The sequence below is a fragment of the Atractosteus spatula genome, chromosome 1 (assembly GCF_055471065.1).
Source record: "Atractosteus spatula isolate fAtrSpa1 chromosome 1, fAtrSpa1.hap1, whole genome shotgun sequence".
Taxonomy (NCBI): domain Eukaryota; kingdom Metazoa; phylum Chordata; class Actinopteri; order Semionotiformes; family Lepisosteidae; genus Atractosteus; species Atractosteus spatula.
In genome coordinates this window covers 61,825,830-61,848,283 of record NC_142706.1, presented here as the reverse complement: position 1 = coordinate 61,848,283, position 22,454 = coordinate 61,825,830, and the positions used below count along the sequence as shown (strand labels likewise).

At 44.1% G+C, this 22,454-nt stretch overlaps 2 protein-coding genes across 2 annotated transcripts in view; one reads left to right on the top strand and one right to left on the bottom strand.

Annotated features, from left to right (window-relative positions):
- Nucleotides 1–22,454, bottom strand: part of LOC148841469 (pleckstrin homology domain-containing family A member 3-like) — a 61,519-nt gene that overhangs the window by 14,863 nt on the left and 24,202 nt on the right. The window lies entirely within an intron of this gene.
- Nucleotides 7,550–19,722, top strand: sp7 (Sp7 transcription factor). Its single transcript, XM_088916353.1, has 2 exons — nt 7,550–7,603; nt 18,412–19,722. The coding sequence occupies exons 1-2, from the start codon at nt 7,583–7,585 to the stop codon at nt 19,720–19,722; spliced, it is 1,332 nt and encodes a 443-aa protein (XP_088772479.1). The 5' UTR covers nt 7,550–7,582.

The following is a 22,454-nucleotide window of genomic DNA, read 5'->3' as shown; positions in this document are numbered from 1 at the left end:
GGCCCTGCTTCCGAGCTGCCAGGGGATTAAACACGCTGCACACCACTGCCGTGTCGCTGAGAGCAGGGCCTGTCTCCTGATGTGGTTAATGGCGGGAGCAGGGAGGGGGAAGCAGTTAGCTCCTCTCGGCGGAGGTACCTGCACACACTCTGTCTGTAGCGCTTTTCAGGACAGCTTCCCTAGGAATAGTAGTTATTTACCAGTGCTTCGTAAAGGAATCGCTTCTCTCTTACGACACTGTTAAACTTTGCTCATACCTCAAAGAGAACAGTTTGGCATCATTGTTTTAAGAAACTATTGTATTTCTTTGTTTTGTGTGAGCGGATAAACCACAGGGTTCCTGTGCTCAGTGATCTGCTGCTCTGCTGACTGACAGTTATTGCTATTGGTAACAGAAAACTTACAACAGGAGGAGGTGCAGAATGAACAATGAAAAGCTGCCATTGAGGAATTCAGCAGGGCAGCACTGTCACTGCAGGCTCCCATTAATAAAGACACATAACTGGCTCTGTTCTTAATTAGCTCAATTCCATTCACTCCTCTTACCTGCGTCCTTGCTGATTCATCAAGGTTTAAGGCCGCTCAGCACAAAAATCTATTCTTGATTTTGTATATTGTTGCTAAAAAATACTTCTGCCAAACTGCACGAATACCACAGGACCATCATACACAGAACAGACTCGTGGAGCTGTGTTACAGATTAATATATGAAAAGACAGCTTGGAGCTTGGAGGGGAAAAGCGATGGGTTTAAACATGTAGGGCTTACTTGAACGGCACCACAGACACCAACAAATCGTAGGAGAATTTTTTGAAAGAAAATGTTTTAAAAAAGCGAAAGAGAGAAAAATAAAGTTGCCCCCCCCCCCAAAGACAGAGAGGTGGTGCTGGGAAGGAGAAAAAGGAAAAACAGTGTTATTGTAACTGCAGATAAATTGCCCATTTAATTAATTACCCTGTGGTTTGCCAACAGGAAAAATAAAGACACAAGACTCTTATTCCCCATTGTTTGAGCAGATTGTTACTGCTTGCAACAGAACTCCAGGGTGTTTTATGTATACAATAGAGGGGATTTTCACAGTCAGAGCATCATGCTCCAGGAGTCATGTAACCCCTAATTAATTTACACGCTGCTTTTATTGTAGATTAACTCTGTTAAAGGGCCTGTGGCTGTAATCTGTAAAATAAGAAATTTAAGGAAGTTTGCTAATGATAGGAGACCATTCTGACCATCTAGCTTGTTTGGTAGCTGCTAATAGCTAATTGATCAAGGATCTCATCCAGCTGCTGATTAAAAGAACTATAATATGGGCTTTGACGACATGACTGGGTATTTTTTTACAGACTCACATACACCTTACATTTATTAAGTCACTATTATTAGAGTGCACATATTCAAGTATTCAGGTCTCAAATCGTTGACAAAATTAACCTTATGGATTTATTTTGTATCGACAGAGAATATGAACACAAGCAGAAAACTACATGGAAGTGCATTTAAAATTGAGACCATAAAAACACTTTACATTAAGGGTTGTGGGAGTGTGGAACAGGGTCTGCATCCATGTTGTTTAAACAGCTGAATGAGATCCTGGGATGAATAAGCTTCTAGAAACCAAACAGGCTCCAACAACCTTTTTTGTGTTCATATGTTCATATGTTACCACCCTACTATTGTACTATATTATTGTATTGTATGTTAATTAAGGGAAGTCAGACTGTTCTTGTGAATGAATGCTTTGTTTATGGATACCTGTGTTTTAGTAGATTGTTTGTTACTTGTTTATAAAGTGTCAGTTACAGACCCTAAACTTCACTCTTAGCTGTTTAGTTAAGTGTTGAGTTTAACTGTCAGTTAAAATACACCCCCTTTTTTGACAGTGGATTCTTCCTTTCTGAACCTGAGAGCACTTTACACACAGGACCACAGACTCATGAGACAGATTGCCAAGACATATCGTGGAAGCCGTTGGGCTGGGATCTTTCATAGTTCAGCTTGATGCTGTGACAGAATCCCTCGACACATCGCAGTCTGGCAGGCTCCGAGGTGCCGAGTGCTGGGTTTTTTTTTCTCTCGTTAAAAACATTCTCTGAACCTCTGCTCTCCAAATCCAGACCGTTCCATGTGCACAGAACCGCGGAGTGTTAATAGACCTTTAGAGATGTCCTCAGCTTAATTCCGCTGGGCAGAGCCTTCATCCAATTTCAGGTACGCCCCTTAATGCCCCATCAATTATCTGCGATCCCGCTGCGATGTGTGTAATGCTCACACAAGCACGAACCGTAGATTGCTAAACCCAGGTAGGGGCTCTATACCCCCGTAGACCCCCACTTTAATCGGCAGACCACACAGCCTGGGAGAAGTCGAGCTTTGCAAACGAGTAAACCACAGAACGCAGCTCCGCTGGGCATTTACGAAGTGTAATTTGCTGAGGCTGTGATGCGAGAGCCAAGCAGAGGAGCTGGACGGGTCTCCCCCCACCTCGCTTCAAGAAGATCAACAAAAACATTGGCCCCCGGAACGCAGGCGGTCTCCCTCTCCGCATGACAGGAGACCCCTGGTGCTGCAAGCCTGAACAGCACCATCCCAGGCTCCGCAGGCACACTGAGGAGAAGCCGGTCCGCCGCCAGCCTTCCATCTTAAACCTGCCGCGAGACCCGTTCCCGAAGCACGCGCATCACCAGCCACATCCATTGTTTTTCCTGTTATAAAAAAACCACGCTAGTGAGCTCGAACGGGAAATAAAAAGGCGGGTGTCGAGAAAATGAAGATGAGGAGGGACGCAGCGCTGAACTGATTTAACCAGAAAGGGACAAACGGGATGAGAGCCGATTTCCACTCTTCCCAGCCTCGACCTCGGTTCAAGCAACACTCTGCCCAGTCCATATTCTGCGACATTAATCTCACGAGCAGAGGGCAAGTGACAAGAATTTTCTATTTCGTCTCTGAAATAAATGCACGGTGCTTTAGCACTGTTTAACACAGTACAGCAAAACATTACTGTAAATTTTGTTTTGCAGTCCCGACTCCCCAGTCCTAGACCCTGGCCAGTTTTATATCGTACAGGACTGGATCACCGTTGTTGTCAGCCAATTAAAAAAGCTACTTATTCTAATGAAAAGGCTGTTACATGGTAAACTGTATCATAAACAATAGGAGCTGGCATGCAAAATAGTTTGACAGATCAAAAATTTGCCAGGGTCAAACATGTGCCAGGGACATATGAACCCGTTAGAATTACACAACAATTTTATAAAGGCTCAAACAGGGGATTGTGTGCAAACACCTCCCTCCTATATTTTTATGTGAATTGCATTTCTCATTTGCAAAACAAAAAAGAAATCTGGGTTTATTTCTTAATTCTTTTACCCTCCCGGATTAGCTTTTTAAACAGAATGATTTCCCTGTTTTTATCTCTTGAGACGTCCGGAATAAGCCGAAAATGGACACGAGAACTGCGTGTACATGTTGCAAAAGACAAATCAGAGGATCGTTTAGTTTTTAGCAACGGCTCTTTCAAAGGACCGGCAATTGATCTGAAGTGGAAAGGTAGCTGGGAGGGATTGTTTCTTTCATGTTTCAATAAAGCTTTCATTCATTTAAGTCTGTGTATTTCAACTTCTTTTCATTTTTGGGGCAGGGCTATTTAATGCACTATCACGATCACACACTGCGGAGACAAATGTGGGAGAAGGCTGGTTCACAGGCCCAGTAATCTTCCTTTATCTTGAATACAGAATATGGTACTTCTCCTGCGGCGCTACACAGGCTGCTAAAGTAGTCCTGTCTTGCTCCCAGCATGTTTAAACATCCAGGTTTCTGCTGTGGCTCAATGGGACAAGCGCAGCACACACAGCATCCATTCATTTTCAATGACCACTTGCTCCAGCTGAGAGTGCAGGCTACATCATACTATATATTGCTATAATGAATGTATTACTGGAAGATACCTGGACAACCCACCTGGTAGGGTGCTGTTCTCTCTGGTAGTGCAAAGGTACTGGGTGTGATAATATCTGCTGGACCCGAACTCACTGACCTGCCCAACCACAGAGGAGAGATACCGTCTTCACTGCAGCAGTCCGAAATGCCCTAGTCTAGTGAAGTGATTAAGCTAGTAATGTATTCGTATTTAATATGTGTATATTATATAAGCGACTGCAAGATGTATTGCATACATCTACATCGGTGTGTCCATACTGTAATATTACATACATACATTTCTTCACCCAGACAAAGGTCCCAAAGATCCATCCTGAGAGTTCACATTTAAACATTTAAACTTACGTCTTTATGTATGTAAACTTTAGACATTGTTGTATTTATTTTTTCACACATTTAAACTTCGTTCCAGAGGGGCCCTGAGAGTTATTTTTTTTCAGCTCTACTGTTAACTTTTAGTTTAAAAGACATTAAAACGCAAACCGGAAGATACATTCGACATGAAGAGCTTTGAATTTTTTTTAAATGCTTCTTCATTTTATTTTTTATTTTTCAGTTAATATAAATTTATAAAATGGTTTTCAGTTTAAAATAGATATTATTACAATATATAGTTACATCAACATATATCTTATTAGATTTCTTTTTGTTGTTGCGTTTTGCAAAAGTTTAATTTAACAAGGCGTATTCTACTGCATCCATATCAGTTAGAACGAATCATTTTCCTTGTTTAAATCGTTATCTATAAATGACTGATACCAGATAAACGAATGTCACTAATGTCTAAAATAGTGTTATCACTTCAAAGGGGACATTTTTAATATTCTGATAAATTCTGAAATCACAGTTACAGATCTTTTGGGGGAAATGGTTCTACGGTATTATTTGTTGCCAAAATCTAACATTAATATGAACCTGACTTAAAGTATTTAAAAATGACATGAATAAAATGTGCAAGTCCCTTAATTTGACTTCCATTGCTAGACTCGATTTGGCCTTGAATCTAAATTGATCTAAATACATTTGCCTATACGGGCATTAAAAAATGCGTTATGGACTTTCAAATCAGCAAACACTAATTATATTATTTTCTGTAGGGAATGAGTTAAGGTTATAAATTAGGCTTTATGGTTTAACTGGTAACGTGATGTAAAATGCGTTCTTTTTATTTACAAATTAAATTTGATTAAATCATTTATTTTCTACTCTGTAGCCAGAGACAGGCAAAACAAGATTTCGTTGACAGAGGCGCAATGTAAAATGCTTAGCATTTTGATTAATCGATTTTATTGAGGGAGGATAGATTATAACCAAAGCAAAAATCCACATGTACCTAATATTATATATATAAAGCACACACATCGATAAATTTCACTCCCATCCATATCGTCAATGATTTTTGAAACTAGAAACAGAAAACCAAATTTAAAAAAAATAATAATTTTACAGTATTATACGGGGCGTTGCAATCAAATGAAATTGGCGCCTAATTTAAATTATATTTATTACCATTTTTGAAATTGGAATCATTTTCAAACGATCTAAACTGCAAGAAGAAATCCAGTTTCCATTTAAGAATTATTATAATCCAAGGATCAATTCAAATAATTCAGTAAAACAATGCGCGCGAGGTTTCAAAGCTACCCAGACGTGCACTATAATTAGCAAAAGAAAAAAAATACTGACATACTGTACATTTGATGTGTCTAAAATTCGGCTTAAATGTATAAATAGGCCTTTACAATGATTTCTGTTTTAACCTATAATCTCAATGCGCAACTTCATGGATGTTTTTAATGGAAAGCAGTGAAATATTTCGAAAAATACCACAAAAGCACTAAGTTACACACAGATATTTTATCGCTTTGTAAAATTTGAGCCGTTTCTCGACCGTAGACTGTCTTATTGCGTGTTTATATCCATACTGCGGTTAATCCGTTGTAAAAAAATAGCCTTTAATATATAAACGATACATCTTCAATCTTTTTATTTTTAAGTCTTTGAAATGTGTATTGGATTTTAACTACATGAACTGTAAAATACTTCCAAATGTTTAGTGGATTTAGTCCGCAAATTGGATCTGGAATTGCTGGTACATTAATTAGTGAGCCTTGGAGAAAGAAAAAAAAAACTTTGAAGAACACGCTTCCTGTTTTAATTTAAACATTTAAGTACAATTCGACTTTATGGTTTAAAGCATTTTTAAACTCGTACTATATTTCTTTTCTCCCGTTTTCATAGAATGGTGTAATTTTAAACATCAGCGGCCGGCATGAGGCAGTTAAATGTGTTTTTAAAAGTATTGGAAACAGAATGAGGTCACGAACCAAACAGTAAAAACTCGAACAGAGACCGCGAACTCGCCCATCTTCTTTCCTTCTGATGTATCCCTGTGGGTTCTGGGCCCCTTTTATTCTGCATTTTAAACAAACTCGAAGAGATTTCAAGCCTAAGTGGCAGTCTTGTTAGACACCATTAGGGTTCACCGAAATTAAGATTTAACCATTTTAATCGGGTATTTATGCCCCTGTTTGAGAACCTAAAGATGGCATACTGTAACCTTCTGTGGATGGTGCCGCTTGCTAAGTCAGCACGATCATGTAAGACTACAATACTGATTAATCATTACGCTGATTTAAATAATACATTAGCTTAAAATAAAAAGTGCTTTTGTTGACTTCTTCATCATCGTAAACAGCAATGTGGAACAGACAAGTGAAGGAGAAACATCACAATGAGTCATGAAATAATAGCTCATTAATATTCACCCATCCCATAAACCACAGCGTCTTCTGACAGACGGTCATTCTGTTAGGTACCACTGCTGTCTGGGTGTAATAGGAATAATTTATTAGACTGTTGCGGGACTTGTGCAGGAAAGAGATGAGGGTCGAAATGCAGGTCCTCGCAGACCTAATAGGTTTAGGCTGTGAACATACGCTTCGTCACCGAGATCCATTTTGTGTGTCACTTTTTTGGATTATTTGGACAGACGGGCAGATGTTCTGTGTCACTCGTAACAGTGGTGGTTTCAAAGTAAAACTGTTTTTCTCAACAACAACCAAAAAAAGACGACAAGGTCACACTTCGGGCTCTAGACGGTCCAAGACGCAGCCTGGGTAAACGGCTGTCCTGCCGAATAAGTAATACACGTGAACGACTGGGGGCAGCAGCATGAACCCCCAAGCCTCGGCTCTGCGCCCCGTGACCCCCGGTGCTGTCTGACAGGCTGCCCCCGCCGGTTGAAGGCGCTGGCGGGTCTCGCCTCCCCGCACCGCCCGGCGCGTCGCCTCTTGTCTTCGCGCACTGGAAACGTTTCCCTTCCCCTCACTGCTAGCGACTCCTATTTGCAACCGCGTCCCTCATTTTTCCCCCTTCTCCTGGGTTTCCGTCCTTCCTTGAACCCCCAGGGGGATGGAGCAGTGAATCTAAGCCGCGGAGTTTCGTTCTCTCTGTCCGATTGGCTCCTGGCGGTGCTTCAAAGGCAGCAGACCCCGCAATTAGAAGGCGGGTCCTGCGTCCCTCTTCAAGTCTCCGCGCTCCTGCAGTAGCTACACCAAAGGTCCTGGGACTGTTTCTGCAGAAGAGACTAACAGCCCACTTTTTTTTTACAAAAAAAGAGCTGGGATTTATCTCAGGGATGGCAGCGTCGATGTTAGAGGTACGGACAAATCCTTTCGTGTATTTAACATGTTTTGCGGTGTACATTTGTTTTCACGTTCAGTAAGTCTGATATTCTTTTTTAAAACATATTGGGTGTTTTTTTTTTACCTGAGCTCTTGTTTGTTTGAGGTAAGCTGTATACTAGAGCTATATCCGTTTTCTTTCCCGTTTGAATTCATAACGATTTCAGTTGTCTCTTCAGACTAGGGACTCGCGGATAATATCTGGCTCAAGCAGAGGTTTTTAAAAACAGTTTTGGCGTTTGTGTGTGTAAATAATCGCGTTAACATCGGATCCTGCTATAGGAGTAAACAGAACATATCATCTCTTGGCGTGAGAAGTATTAGTAGTTTTGTCCGAGCTGCCTGACTGTCTTCAATTAAAAGCCTTTTTTTCGACCAACTGGCTAGGCTTGCCGTGGATCTGCAGAGGTGATATATTCGTTACAGCTCGGCAAAGACTCAATTAAAAAAAGCCGATTGCGCGCAGACCTCCTGCGCCAAACGATGCGATGAAACGCGACGAGACCGTGCCCCGACACCACAACGTGCCGCTCGGATACCCCCCGTCAACAGAGGAACCCCAGGCGTCTCCGGGCGGTATCTGAGTGACCAGGTCTTCTAACGAAACTGCAATGACGTAGCTACAGCTTTCGATTTGAGTGCGCGATGATCAATTTTACCCGAGGCGGAGAAGCAGCGTTAGTTACCCCGAGTGTTGTAGAAACGAAGGGCCACTTGAAGTTGAGCGATCCGCGCTGATAACGCCGCAGCAGCTAACAGCGGAGCATTAACAAGTGAACAGCCCACCTGGTCACAGATAAAGGGCTGTAGACGCCTTTTCTGTAAATTCGCTTAGCTTTGTAGTAAAACCTCCACTTAAGCCATTAAACAACTTAATCACAAACAGCGTCTATTAGGTAAACCGCGACGTGCTGCTGCTCACTTTTCGTGTAGAAGAAAATTGTGACTGGAGTCCGAACCCGTGTTCAGCGTTTTGAGTTACTATGCTCAATATATTTCGTTCTTACGATTTTCTTTTTTTTTTAGCGATGTTAAGGTGATGACGAGGTTCACTGAACACATTACGTTCTCTGAGAAAAGAGGACTAGGGACACTCCTGCCAACCAGGCGTAGAAAAGTTTACTCATGTTCTGTGTCGATTGCTTTCTTAACGCTAGCGCGCATTCGCGGGACTGGCCTGATCTCATAAACACGGACGAAAAGGGACAAACTCCTTTTCTACTTCACTTGAAGTCCCCGGGTCGACGATATGGCCCAAAAGCAGGCGTGTCCACCGACTGGACAGCGCAGGAAGGGCCACGATCTTTTTCCGCGGACAGACCCCCACCTGGCAGAGGAATCAAAGCCCGTGCGCGCGCTTTGAGCAGCAATGTGTGTCCTTATTAGCGACCCCCTACCACGCGCCTGCCCCGGAGCAGTGAATGTGAATATCCGTCCAGCATTAATTTGGAAAAATAAATTGGGGATGCTTTGCAAAGATTATACGAGCAGTCAGTAATGGCTGTGATTATTTTTCCCCCTTCACTTTAAAGATTCAAAGAAAGAGAAGCACGGTTATGCCTCGGGCTAAATACTGTTGATATTTAAGGGTCTTTTCAAGTAAGCAATTTGCAATACATTACGCTTCAGCTTACAGGCTTTGTGTCACACAACGGGAATGAAGACATATATGACTGGAGACGTTTCCTGCGCTAACAAATTATTTCTGGACAGGGAGAACGATATACAACGCTTAGATATTTTGTTTTCATATTAATTTGCTTGCTGTAATTTGGAGGTGTTCGTTTTGGGTCACGCAATGCTTTTGAACTTTTTAAGACAAGAAACAAATATTCTTGACCTGCTAATGGGGTTTGTTCAATGTTCATATTTATGGACTCATTTGGGAAATTTCACTACAGAAATTAAGATGAACTGAGCTACAGGGAGCACGATAAGCTCGTATTTGTTCTGTAATTTGAAAAATAGTTTTTAAAGTCATTTATTTGTATAAATAAAAGGTTTGTTTACATAAAGGCAATGAAAACAAAAGAACAACAAAAGAGGCTGAACAATGAACTTTAAAGTCCATCTGTGTAACTCTAACTGGCAGGTTACAGTTTCAATCATAAGGTTTAAAAGCAGCAAACCGCAAAGATTTACATGTTTTAATAGTCGTGTGTTTAAAACCAATAATATTTTAGTTCCTCTTCCACCACACTGAAAAAGTGTGTTGAGCCCAACAATTTGGTTTTCAAACTAGGACAACAGCATTTTGATTTGAACAATTTTTTTTTCTAAACACGAGATTAAGTCAGGACAAATTCTAGTTCTGTTAAAAACACACAACGTGTGTTCTTTTGTTCGGAAAGTAAATTGTTTTTTCCAGTTTTCTTTGGAGTGTAAACGTATATTTGAAACTATTTTCTCGAGCCTGTTCTTGTTGATCAGAGGTTTTAGGAATTCTGTAGTGAATAGTAATGCTATTTTTTAAGTTTAGTAATGTTTTTTTTTTTAGTTTTAACCACGCAGACTTGAAAAGCAATACGTAAAATGCCACCCCAAAAGTTTATGTACATGATACAGCATATACACCAGCCTATGTCTATAAAAGTTTGCTGACAGTTGCTTTGTATTCAATCTGAAACTTGATGATGCGATAAATTGATGATTTTGCAAATCGAACACCTAGAGGCCTTAACAAAGTATCTAAATTCGAACCATCGGGACATCCTGTGTTGTGGGTGGGTAAGAGCCTACACATTTTACTACTTAAAGGATTTGACCACGATAAGGCTTCCACGAAATTCCCAGAGGCGAACAACATAGGTTTCTGCACATGAGGAGCCTGTTAATTCAGAATTAGCTAGGAATAACAACGAAAACTCTCGACTGTCCAGGGCACAGGAAGAAGGCTTGTCCGGCAAGAGGGTTGTTTATTTCTTTAAATGCGTCCACCTTGTTTATTTCTGTCTTTTCTAACTCGCGGGCATTCCATCCGACAGAAATACCAGATACAAAAAAAGACGTCTTGCCTTAAAAACGGTTTTACATAAACAAAAACACGTGCATTTGCTTATACAAAAATCTAATTTTCTCAGAGCATTATCTGCAGGGTTCGTGGACGGGCGTGACGCAGCTTTGATCCCTAACAGGTGACAGAACCCGAACAAACGTTCCTTCCCGGCCGCGCGATGAGACAAAGCAGAGAAAGTCCACAGTCGAAGCCCAAAACAGCGCCTTTTCCTTCGTGTTTGCTTTAGAGGTGTGGGGAGGGGGGGGATCTACCAATGTCCAAGAAATTAAAGATCTTTTCTTTTCAGCTTAAAACTTTCAGAAACGGGAGAGAAAAAAGGATCCGGTAGGATTTAAACTCGTCGGATCATAAAACAAAACGTATAAAAACGACTCCAAGCAAACGCAAGTAAATACAACATTATCCGCAGGGAGCTGAAGGGCACGACGGGAGAGGGGAGACAGACATTTCTGTAATTGCAGAAGCACATTTCCTAAGCGCAAAAGAACTAGCTAACCGCACGCGGAAAAGGGCTTTAAAGACAAGCATTACTGACAACTTAAACCCCGCCGTTTAGCTTTTTAATGGCGAGCAATTAACCTGGAAACGGAGCTAAAGCGGTAGGATACGTCACGCTAACCGCAGGATCAGAAGTGGAGAGATCATGGTGGAGGCAGAATGAGGTTTTCTAAGCTCTGCTCCACGGGGTATTTCGGTGATTAAGAGCTATTTATAAAGATGCGTAATATAGCCTTTTAATACATCACAGCTTTAAAGGCTAACCTAAAGCTTGGCACTGGAGCGGACAACTTTCAAAGCTAAAAACAGCCAGACAGAAAAGAGCCCAACAGCGTGGCTTACATCGTGTGGGCCTGCAGTTCTGAACGGCAGACGCGTTATAAACGCCTTCCGAACAAACTCTTACACATCCGCTCTCCTGGCGAAAATGTCTCGGGGGGTGTAAGCTTTTCAAATATCATAAAATTATACACGCGTCGTAAATCGAATCACAAACTTAGCTCATCCATCGATTAATCCATCCATTTTCTAACCGCTTTCCTCCAGGACAGGGTGGCTGGGGAGACGGAAACACACCTCAGCCAGTGGCTGCGTGAATGTCATTTTTGCATTTAACAACTTTACTTTAGTTTCAGAGACGTATTCTTCTTATTCTTAAAATATCCCGAAATTAGAGTAAGAATAAGGCACAGGGGCCCGGTCACACTAAAGTTACGACTCAACTACAGTATAGCCTACATTCAAATTAAATTAAAAAAAATATTGTCATGCCTGTCAAAGTTATAAAATAAGCATTGCGATTTTTTTCCTTTGCGGCGCCTTAAAATTCCGACGCATTTTCGCGTGACGAAAACACAGCTGTAAATGTCTTGGATTATTTAAATGTTTAATGAACGGGTTCCAAAAAAGGCCCGGAAATGTTAGGGTTTCAGTATGTGCCGTGACGTCTATTTAACGAGAAAGATTAAATTCACAACTAAATAGTGATTTACATTCACCTTCCCACACATCCCTTTACGAAGAAGCACTTTTCAAATGCAAAACATGAGGAACAGGCTACCTAGTCCTATTGGTGGCTACTAAGCTGAAGTTGAAGCTGACATCCTGGTGTCTTCCAATAAATATTTGGATGAGACCCTCCTATCAGAACAGGGGAGGTTCCTTTACACAAAGGGTTGTGGGGGTTTGGAACAAGCTGCAGACCCCTGCATGTTGTTAAAGTTGATATCCCGGCGTCTTCCAAAAAACGAATGGGGAGATCCTCCTAGCACTTATCTGCTGAAATGCAAACAACCTGGTTGGTCCTAATAGCCTTTGGTCTTTTGCAAAACGTCCTTGTCTTTTTCTGTCGTTGCTCTGGTCGGCGTCGTGCAGGATAGTGACCCGTTAAAAAGCGCTTTGAGATCATGCTCGACAGAGAAAAAGAAAATGCTGAATATATGTATATGCAGTATATGACTCGGTGACTGGAAAAACACAGTGTTATGAGTAATCGGTCTTTCGGCCAGCTCTTTCGGTCCAGGATGAGCAGTCGAGCGCTCGGAAACACTAAAATGCCTTTCTCCTGACTCGGACGGTCACGCCGCCCCGGCCTGTGTGAAGGGACAGAGGGCGTGTCGGATAGAGACTGTGGGCCACTTTCACTCGCTTCCAGGTGTCTGCGCTTGTCTGTAAGGTTCTTTTTCTACTTCTGCTGTTTTTCTACTGTTTTTAAGAAGTTCTGTACGGCTGAGAAACTAATCTAGACTGTGCACAGAGAAGCATCGCGTTGTTCGCTATCGAGAGAGACGTCTTGCTGGGTCTCTCTGCCGCTACAATGAGATTGGATGTTCTGATAAGGCTTTGAATGGGGTGACGGGTAGAAGAGCTTTATTGTTTTAGGCTGAGCTAAATATTTCTTTGTATTGAATAATTCTGGTCATGAACGATGCTGAAGCGATAACAATCTTTTCATGGGGTTTAGTGCTATGCTTGAACGAATTCAGGTTAATTCAGATTCAGAAAATGTACGATGGTCAGATTTAATCAGCAACTGAGCCTTAACTCAAAACAAGGTCATCCGTTTCAAGTTTCTTATCTATAATACTCAGTTTCAGTGTCTTGGGTGTTTTTTCTTGCCGTTTTATTAATTAGGAATGATAGAGATTTTGACGCGAAAACATCTGCATGGTCATATTCTCATTATGCAGACAACTCCTGCTTACTTAGGTGTAACATTCCCAGTTAATAACACAATTGAGCTGCAACGCGACACATTGAAGATTTCCGTGAAAACTAGTTGAAAACCGAAATGAAGTTTACCATCAAAGCAGATTTTGTGTGTGTTTTTTTATATCAGTGAGCTGTCTGAGCTCCTAGGGATGTTTTAGGCTTCCTAATCTATAGGAATCTTCTAATAAAATCTAAAACTGGAAGTGGTGAACTGGATGTTAGCCAAAGGACAAACATTTTCACATTATAACATAAGAGAACGCTTGCGAGGCAGAGCTGTACAACCAGCGATAGCATCGACGGCGTTTGGATTTTGTATACTTTGTCTGAGTGATGACAACGCGTTACTACGAAACTTTATTTTGGGGAGTTTGGAGGTCACACTGTTAAATTTACAATCCGTGTCCTTCTGCGCGGAAACGCAGTGTGCATTTCATTTTATAATTTATGGCATTCACAAAGTCACAGTAGATCGCATTAGCAAGGCCGGTACAATCTGTACGGTACTTTCGGTCATATTTTCATTTAGTTTTACACGTTACTTTCCGGAGGGGGTACGTCTTATGAGGATGAAAACATTGGACGACTTTTAGAGGGCACTTTACAGCACTCTTAGTATTAGCAAACGGCTAGTAACTGAATTTTGTGGGAGTTGTGTTTTTCTACATGAGAAAACAGATCCTGGATGGGTTTAGTATAGGTTCAGTCCTCGGTTACTTCTGTAAGTTTGGGAAATGGGGCTCACGTACTGTATCTTGAGCACATTCTGAGTTAGAGGGGCTAGCGGAAAATAAAACGATGAACGTTTGGAGTAGCGGTTGGGTGTAGGGACTTGTAACTAGAAAGTTGTGGGTTCAAATCTTCGGCGAGACTATAGAGTTTCAATCTTGAGAAAGGTACTTCTCCCGCGTTCCTACAGTGAAACACCAGCTGTGCAGATAGGGTGCTGTCTGTAAGTGAGCAAGTCACTTCGTATAAACCACAAAGGAGCAGGTACAGGTTTATTCCACGCTGAAGAGAAAAGAGCCACAACGTTTTCTATTTCCTTTCAGGGTGGAATAAACCTAACTTCTTCCTTTTCAGCCTATGCACGTTGACGCAGCTAACTACTTGAATAAAACTGTTCAGTTACCAGATTAGCTGCTAACTTGAATAGTGTTATCAGTTCACCTGAGGTTATTTCATCCCCTTTGAGAATTGCATTAATTTCAGTAGCTTATCATCAGTATCCCCATCATCTTTATTGATAGTTTAAGGACAAATGACAGAAGAAATGACAAAACCCTGGTTTCCCCCAGCCTTCTGTCGACAGGCTGAATATTTGTACAATTCCACAGGTATCTGCTGAAGCGAGATCATTCTGAGGTTAGTTTTAATCAGGGTTTTAATGATTTCCTAGAAACACTTTTAAAGCAACTGGGGTCAAAAGAAATCCACAACTGCTTCTCCAAATGGAATTGTGCGGGCGCTTTTTATTCCTGGACACCCAGTCGCACAACTCACCCTGCTGAAATGCTACACAAAACGTAACACTGCTACCCGCTGGTGCCCAGATTGGCATCATTAGTGAGGCATCACTGCAGAAATCCAAACTGAAGAAAAAAAGGCATAGCTGCCTGACTCCAGTGTTCTTGTAAGACATAAACATCACGCTAGTCTTCAGCTGAGCTTTGTTGAATGTGTTGAGATTTGGGATTTGGGGGGGGGTCAGGCTCCATTGAAGTCATTGTGGTTTTGATTAATTTAACGACTAACAGTTCCTTGTGTTTCTGTTTTATTAGAACTAAAAGATGATTGCGGCAGGAGGAGTTCAATTAGAACGCGCTGTTTGCATTGTTTTTTTTTTATTGTAACGAGTTTAATTAAAAACTGGCATGGGAAAGCAGCCTCACGGAAGCCAGCCTGCGTTGAAAGTTTCCTGTTAGCCAGAGAAGGCACTGAACTGACTCGCAGCCAGCGCACATTATAGCAGTGAGCAATAGCAATGGCCTGTCATTGCCAGTCATCATTCTGCAAGCATTTTCATCCATCCATCCATCTGGGATGGGCAGACAGGCAGTGTACTTCTGAGCTGGCTGTATGAGGTTTAGAGCTGCCCACCACAGTCTGCCACACAATGTTTATCTCTTCTGTACAAGGGGGTCTGTCTTGCTGGCGTTGCAATGAGGACAATTTTCCATGATTTAACATTCCTGTGAGATAGCGAGCATTAAGTCCGTGCATTGCCAAACATCCAATTTTTAAAAACAAAGCAAATCAAGAGATGCTTTCTTTCCTTAAAAGTTAAAATGCTCCTTTAATTGCTCAAACTTTGGAGAAAGTTCAAACTGGCAGAGTGAAGAATGTGGGTTCCCGATGAACTTGAAATGAAGTTTGATTTAAACATAAAGCGCCCAAAAGACAAGAACACGGACACGTTTTGAAAAGGTTCTGTAGTTCAGCGTGCACGCACACAGCAGTAGGGTTCCTCTGTGATGCCTGCTCTACAGAACCCAATCCACATGCCTTTCATTGTAAATGAACTGGCTGTGCATGACAACAAGTGTGGCAGTTGTCAACAGCTGAAGGACACTGGGCATGCATACTGCATTTGTGAGTCATTAATGCACTTAGGGCTGTAAGTATTATAACACAAAAAATCCCCTGAAATGTGTCACAGCCTTTGCAAAGTCTTTCAGTACCCCAGCTTGTAATTAGTGGTTATTGTCAACTGACAATTCAAAACAAACACATGCCTTGCCTCTGGTATTGCTGGCTCACTGCTTCAGTGCCGATATTTATTTCATTTGGCCGACGGGACCCGGGTATGAAACTGTACTGGGCGGACGGACGCTGTTTTAGAACAATATACTGTTGTGAGCATGTGACCTGGCAACACTTGACAGCTCCACTGGAGATGTCATGATAACGGAGGCGCTGGCCTCTGGCATTGTTCTCAGCGCAGCACAATGACGACAATTAAAACCAGCTCACCGGGCGTTAGGAGGAGAGGGGGCTCGGATTGCAGCGTTGCACGGCTGCAGGCCTGTTGGCTTTCTTTTTTAGCCCATCTCGCGGAAAATACCATTTTACTAGATAACCGGTGCCACACTGGAGCAATGGTTTTATTCCTTCTTTCATCAGGCCTGGCCTGAGCTCTTATCTTTGCTCAGCGTTTTGGTGCCCCCGTTTTAATTTAGGGCGCCACACTCTGAAAGCATTAAGCGAATGCAATGAAGCAAACACTTTAGTTTAGACACATACAACTCACACTAACTAGTGAGTTAGTGATTATTCTTCCATTGCTCTGGACTTATCGACGGGTAGTCAATGCGCCCCTGACCACTGCGGCCAGCAAGGCATGACTGCGCACATGTAATACTACTACTACTACTACTACTACTACTACTACTACTACTAATAATACTTTAATGGACGCTCCACTCAAAGCTCTTTATAGGTAATGGCGACTCTCTTCCACCTCCACCAGTGTGCAGCCCCACCTGGTGCTCCAGTACTCTCACCACACACCAGCTCTCAGTGGGGAGGGAACAGAGTGATGAAGCCAGATCAGTGATGTTATTAGGAGGCCATGATTGGTAAGGGCCAATGGGAAGTTTGGCCAGGATGCCGGGGTCACACCCCTACTCTTTTCGAGAAACGTCCTGAGACTTTTAATGACCACAGAGAGTCAGGACCTCGGTTTTACGTCTCATCCAAAGGACAGCATCTTCTTAAAGTATAGAGTCTCCGTCACATGTGTGTCCAGAGTGAGCTCTGCCCCACAGCGCCCATGGCCAGGTGAGGCTCTGCTCAGCTCAGGAGGCTCATGGTGACACGGGGGGCTGCCCCAGCCGCACCCCAACACTGGCACAGCGTTGCCAACCATTCGTAAACCTCAACAGCAAACTGGCAGACCGCCAGTACAGAAAAGGTCCGGTTTGAACTCTGTCCCTATATCTGCCAACCAGAAAAACCTAGGAAGGTGTGTTTCTGATAATGTAACTGTGAACTGTGAAGAGAGCTCAACCATCCGAACAAACACAATGCTGCCCGGGGACACTGTGTGGGCGCATAAGCTATTTTTCTTTAGCAGCAGCCCTAAAAATACATATTTTCAAGGACACTGGGAAGCTTCAAGCCGATATGTCAGTAAAAACAAAATTACATGCTTGACTCATAGCTGTGAGCTGGCCATGTCTACCCTACACTCCGAACAGCTGGCATTACTCTCTGAGCCATTCTGGGAACCTCCTGTCTGTAACGCAAACTGGAGGAATACCTAAAACATGCATTGCAGTGCAGTTACGGTCTCGAAAACCTGTCTGGTTCCATTATCACGAAAAACAAAATGAACTACCAATCCAACCGTTGATTAACAAAAACCAGTAAAAAAAAACTTTGCAGGGCAGCATAACCTTGAAGTTTCCTCAAAATCGAATTGTGAGAGTATAACAACCCCGTCCTCACCGCGCATGCAAATTGTACATTTCTGGACAGTCAGATCTACTGGCTGAACCAGAAATCTCCAATATCGGATCGGTTTTCGATGACAACAGGAACGTCAGTGGAAAAGGCTGATTGCTCCAGACGTGGCATCGCCGATAAACTCCCGACTTGCAATAACTGGTCTGTCATTACCCTGCTTTCTGCGCCTTGACTGCTGCTCCTCCAATCTGAGGCACTTACAGTGGCGTCACCTAAACTAGGACAGTACGGAAACGCTGCACAAAGCAGATCCGGCTTAATTGTGTTTATCGGCTTGCGAGGGGGAAATGAAAGGGAACAGGACCCATGAAGAAACCCACAAAATAAACAGGCGCTGGTTAAAGACTCACTCTGAACTAATCAGGGTTCCTGGAAGCTCAGGCAGGGCTGAGAATGGCGGGGTTATTTTGGGCAGGGAATTGCTCCACTTAGGGTAAGATGCAGGCAGCAAGCACTGTAGCGCAAACCGGTATGGGCTCCAGGTGGCGCAGTAGGTGTCCGCCGCTGGGTAAGGTTTCGTAATGTCACAGCAATCTGACTGACCACAGCGCGCCGCCTCATCTGAATCATCCTCTTTGTTGTTCATCGCAGGAGGAAGCTCGCTACGGATCCAGCCCCCTGGCCATGTTAACCGCTACCTGCAACAAGTTCGGGAGCTCCAGTCCGGTCAGGGATTCGGCCACTCCGGGGAAAACGGGAAATAACGCTCCGGGCAAGAAAGCGTACAGCCTCAGCTCCGACCTCCAGCCCCCCAAGAACAGCCGCGGCTCCGACGGGATGGGAGACTCCTACTCGGGCTCCTTCAGCACAGGCAACGGGCTCCTGACCCCCTCCGGCAGCCCCCCGCCCTCCGGCGGCTACGGGGCCGATTACAACCCCTTCTCCCACTCCTTCCAGGCCTCCTCCGGCTCTCAGGACCCCTCCCTCCTGGCGTCCAAAGCCCACGCCTCGGCCGACTGCCTCACCAGCGTGTACACCTCCCTGGACATGGCCCACCCTTACGGCTCCTGGTACAAAGCCGGCATCCACCCGGGCATCACGACCGCCCCCGCCAACGCCACCTCCTCCTGGTGGGACGTGCACCCCAACACCAACTGGCTGAGCGCCGCCCAGACCCAGCCAGAGGGTCTGCAGGCCTCCCTGCAGCCCGTCCCCCCGCAGGCCTCGCTGAGCCCCCAGCTCCCCAGCTACACGTCCGAGTTCACCTCCCTGAACCCCGCGCCGTACCCCGCCGTGGGCCTGGGCACGTCGTCTCACCTGCTGCCCTCCGGCCAGCACATGCTCCCCCAGGACATGTACAAACCGAAGCCCGTGCCCAGCGGCTCGCTGATGGAGAACCCCATGGGGCTGAAGCCGACGCGGGGGTCGGGGTACGGGGGCGCCGCCCCGGGCCGCTCCTCCTGCGACTGCCCCAACTGCCAGGAGCTGGAGCGGCTGGGGGCCTCGGCCGCCAGCCTCCGCAAGAAGCCCGTGCACAGCTGCCACATTCCCGGCTGCGGCAAGGTCTACGGCAAGGCCTCGCACCTCAAGGCCCACCTGCGCTGGCACACGGGCGAGCGCCCCTTCGTCTGCAACTGGCTCTTCTGCGGCAAGCGCTTCACGCGCTCCGACGAGCTGGAGCGCCACGTGCGCACCCACACGCGGGAGAAGAAGTTCACCTGCCTGCTCTGCAACAAGCGCTTCACCCGCAGCGACCACCTCAGCAAGCACCAGAAGACCCACGCCGAGGGCGCGCTGCCGGGCAAGGCCGGCGGGGAGGGCGAGGCTGAGCGGGAGGAGCCCAGCGGGGGCACCTCCCCCCCCGCCAACGGCGTGGCCGAGCCCGGAGTGGCCAACGGGGAGGAGAAGAGCGCGGCGGCGGGGAACGGCTCCGAGCCCGGGACCGGCCTCCTGGAGATCTGAGCCCGCTCGGCGCACCAGGTCTGGCGCCAGTGAGGGAGTTCGACTTTTCATACTAAAACCAAAGTTACGTTGAAGGACGTGTACCGAGCAAGCCAGAGTCCACACAGAGAAACAGGCAGCCCGTCTGTCGCCCTCTCCAGCCCGTGCTTTGTTTACCGGCCCGGACTGGCGCTCCGAGAGAAACTGGGCCGACGAGAGTGACACGCTGTTCCCCCGGCAAGGCTCAGGTTACGCTGTCCAGCCAACATCCCCGCCAAACACGACCAAAGAAGCCCCACATTTCCCACTCACTCACTCACCAGCAACGCCTTCACACATCGCAGTGGGGGCTCACGGGCCCCTGGGGCTGACAGAGCTCACGCAGTCTTTTAATGCTGGTGTTATTAGGAACAGCTTTCTAATTAAGTAACCTCGGAGTAAATTAAAAACATACTTCTGTGAAAGCAACTCAGAAATATGTTATAGACTCTGAACAAAGCTCACGGCCATTTTTGTTCAGGGAAAAAGGCGGCTGCGGGAACGTTCTGGAGTACCGCTCCCTGTGAAAATCTCCCCCCTCAGCCGGGAAGTCCTCTCGTCTCTGTCCTGTGCCATGAGACTGTGATGCTGGATGAGAGGATTTCCCCCATATAAGGTGTCATGGCGGTAAGATAGGACATCAGACTCTGTGCTCTGTGAAATTCACTGGGGCAACACTTGCAACCTAGTCCACTTCAGCTGTCTTTTGTCCTGGACGTCCATGAAACTATTGCATCTGCTTCTGCCTTCATCAGCGATGAACTCCCCACCCCCCAGAAAATACATACAGTTCAAGCCTTCTGTGTAAGTGTAAGAGCAAAAGAAAGATAAGAATTGAGAGCCATTTAGCCCCTTTAACTTATTTGGATGCCAGGTAACTATTGGTACAAGGATCTTGTCCATCCTTTCCTTTGATGGAACCCTGTGCTTCAGTTTTGGCAACATGGCTGGGTAGCTTGTACCACCCCCCCGCAACCCTTAGTGTAAAGAAGTACCTCCTCTTCCCACAGATAACCTTGGTCAAGTATTGTTAAAGTCTGCTACAGACCACTTTCGGTGAACAAAAGGACACAGGAGTTCCAAAACACACACAAGAACTTCTCAGCCCTAATGTTGAGGATCCCAGACACTTCAGATCCAGTATGGGACAGCAGATGTTTGACAAAAGGGGTTTCACAGAGGAGTGGATGGAGAGAGAACGCAGTCATTTAAAACCATTATCTAAAGAACATACAACATCAGACAGGTGAAGAGATCTCAGCATGGGACAAGTCAGTCATTTTCCAATGGACATAATAACATTCCTATTGATTATTCAGGACTAAAATGAGTTCACTGAGCATCTTTTGACAGTGTGAGGGTGGTGCGAACTATGTGAAGTCACCCTGAATGCGTGCCTTTGTGTGAATGTGTGTCTCTTTCAACTTCCTTTTTTAATTTAATTTTTGAAAAAAAAAACTATAATAATCTTATTTATGTGTTAAATTATGACCGGCCGTGCCTGAGAAGAATATTGTGAAGAAGAGGACCTTAGATTTGAAGTTTTGAGAGACTATGAAAGGCTTATGGGAAAAAAAAAATGTTTTATATTTATCAGACTTTAATTATGTCAGTTTTGGATAATTAATAATGGAGGAGCATGTGTGATTTACATCTTATTTAAATATTTTGTTTGAGTTGCTTTATGTCAAAATTGTTTTTTAAGTTTCCTTTTTTTTAAAGTAACTTTTATCTCGTAGTGTAAAAGAATCCTTATTGACAGAGTCTTGTTCTTTTTTTTTATTTAAACAACAGGATTTTAAGAAGTCTGTCCTTTGTAGATAATTGTGCTAAAGTTATTTAGTTAGCTTAGTTGCAGCTTTACAGATATTTATTTGTTGGAATCCATGAGGGTTCAAGGAAGAAATTTACGAGAACTCTTAAGATGTGTAATATAATCTCTCGCCTCATTTTTTCAGCCTGACTTTGCTTTATCCAGCTGTATGTTTTTGTCTTCAGCCTCTTCCTTGAAAATCACAAAATTCCACAGAAATGGAAGCACACGTTTGCTTATGCTGGACCCACTTCCCGAAAATAATAAAACAGGCAAACTGCTCAATGACTTAGATGAACAACTAACTAGTAGGTTCAAGTTTGTTGGTGACGATATTAAACAGATCGCTATAATACACCGCAAAAACGTAAGTCACCTGAAGCTAAAGGACTAAGTTATTTGGCTAATGCCTTATTCCAAGGCTACATACACTTTCACCTTTTTATATATCTTTTTTTATAGAAGTGATATTTGTGGCATCTTAATGTCCTTGCGGAAGAGGGCAAAAGGTCACAATACAAGACGTTGTTTCTTAACCACTGAATTATTTTTGCTTTGTATGTTACCTTCTTTTTAACTTCAGTCACGCGCTGTAGGTGGATAAGGGATGCGCTAAAAAATAAAGTCTTCAGTCCTGGCCCACACATTTCCACAGCGGACCGCCACGTTAACTCATTGTGGTCACTCATCTCTCCAAGTTCTTAATTGACTTATAATGTGTTCAGCAACTTAGGGCAGAAGAGAGTTAAGTGATGCATTAGTTATTACAGTAACAATCCAGTGAGATGGAAACTGACCCAGTTTAGTGGCTTCTTTCAATAAAACACTGAACAGCAAAGAACAGCAACCTCATTGGCTTTAAATAACATGTTGTCGTCCATTTATTCTCCCTTCGCTCAGG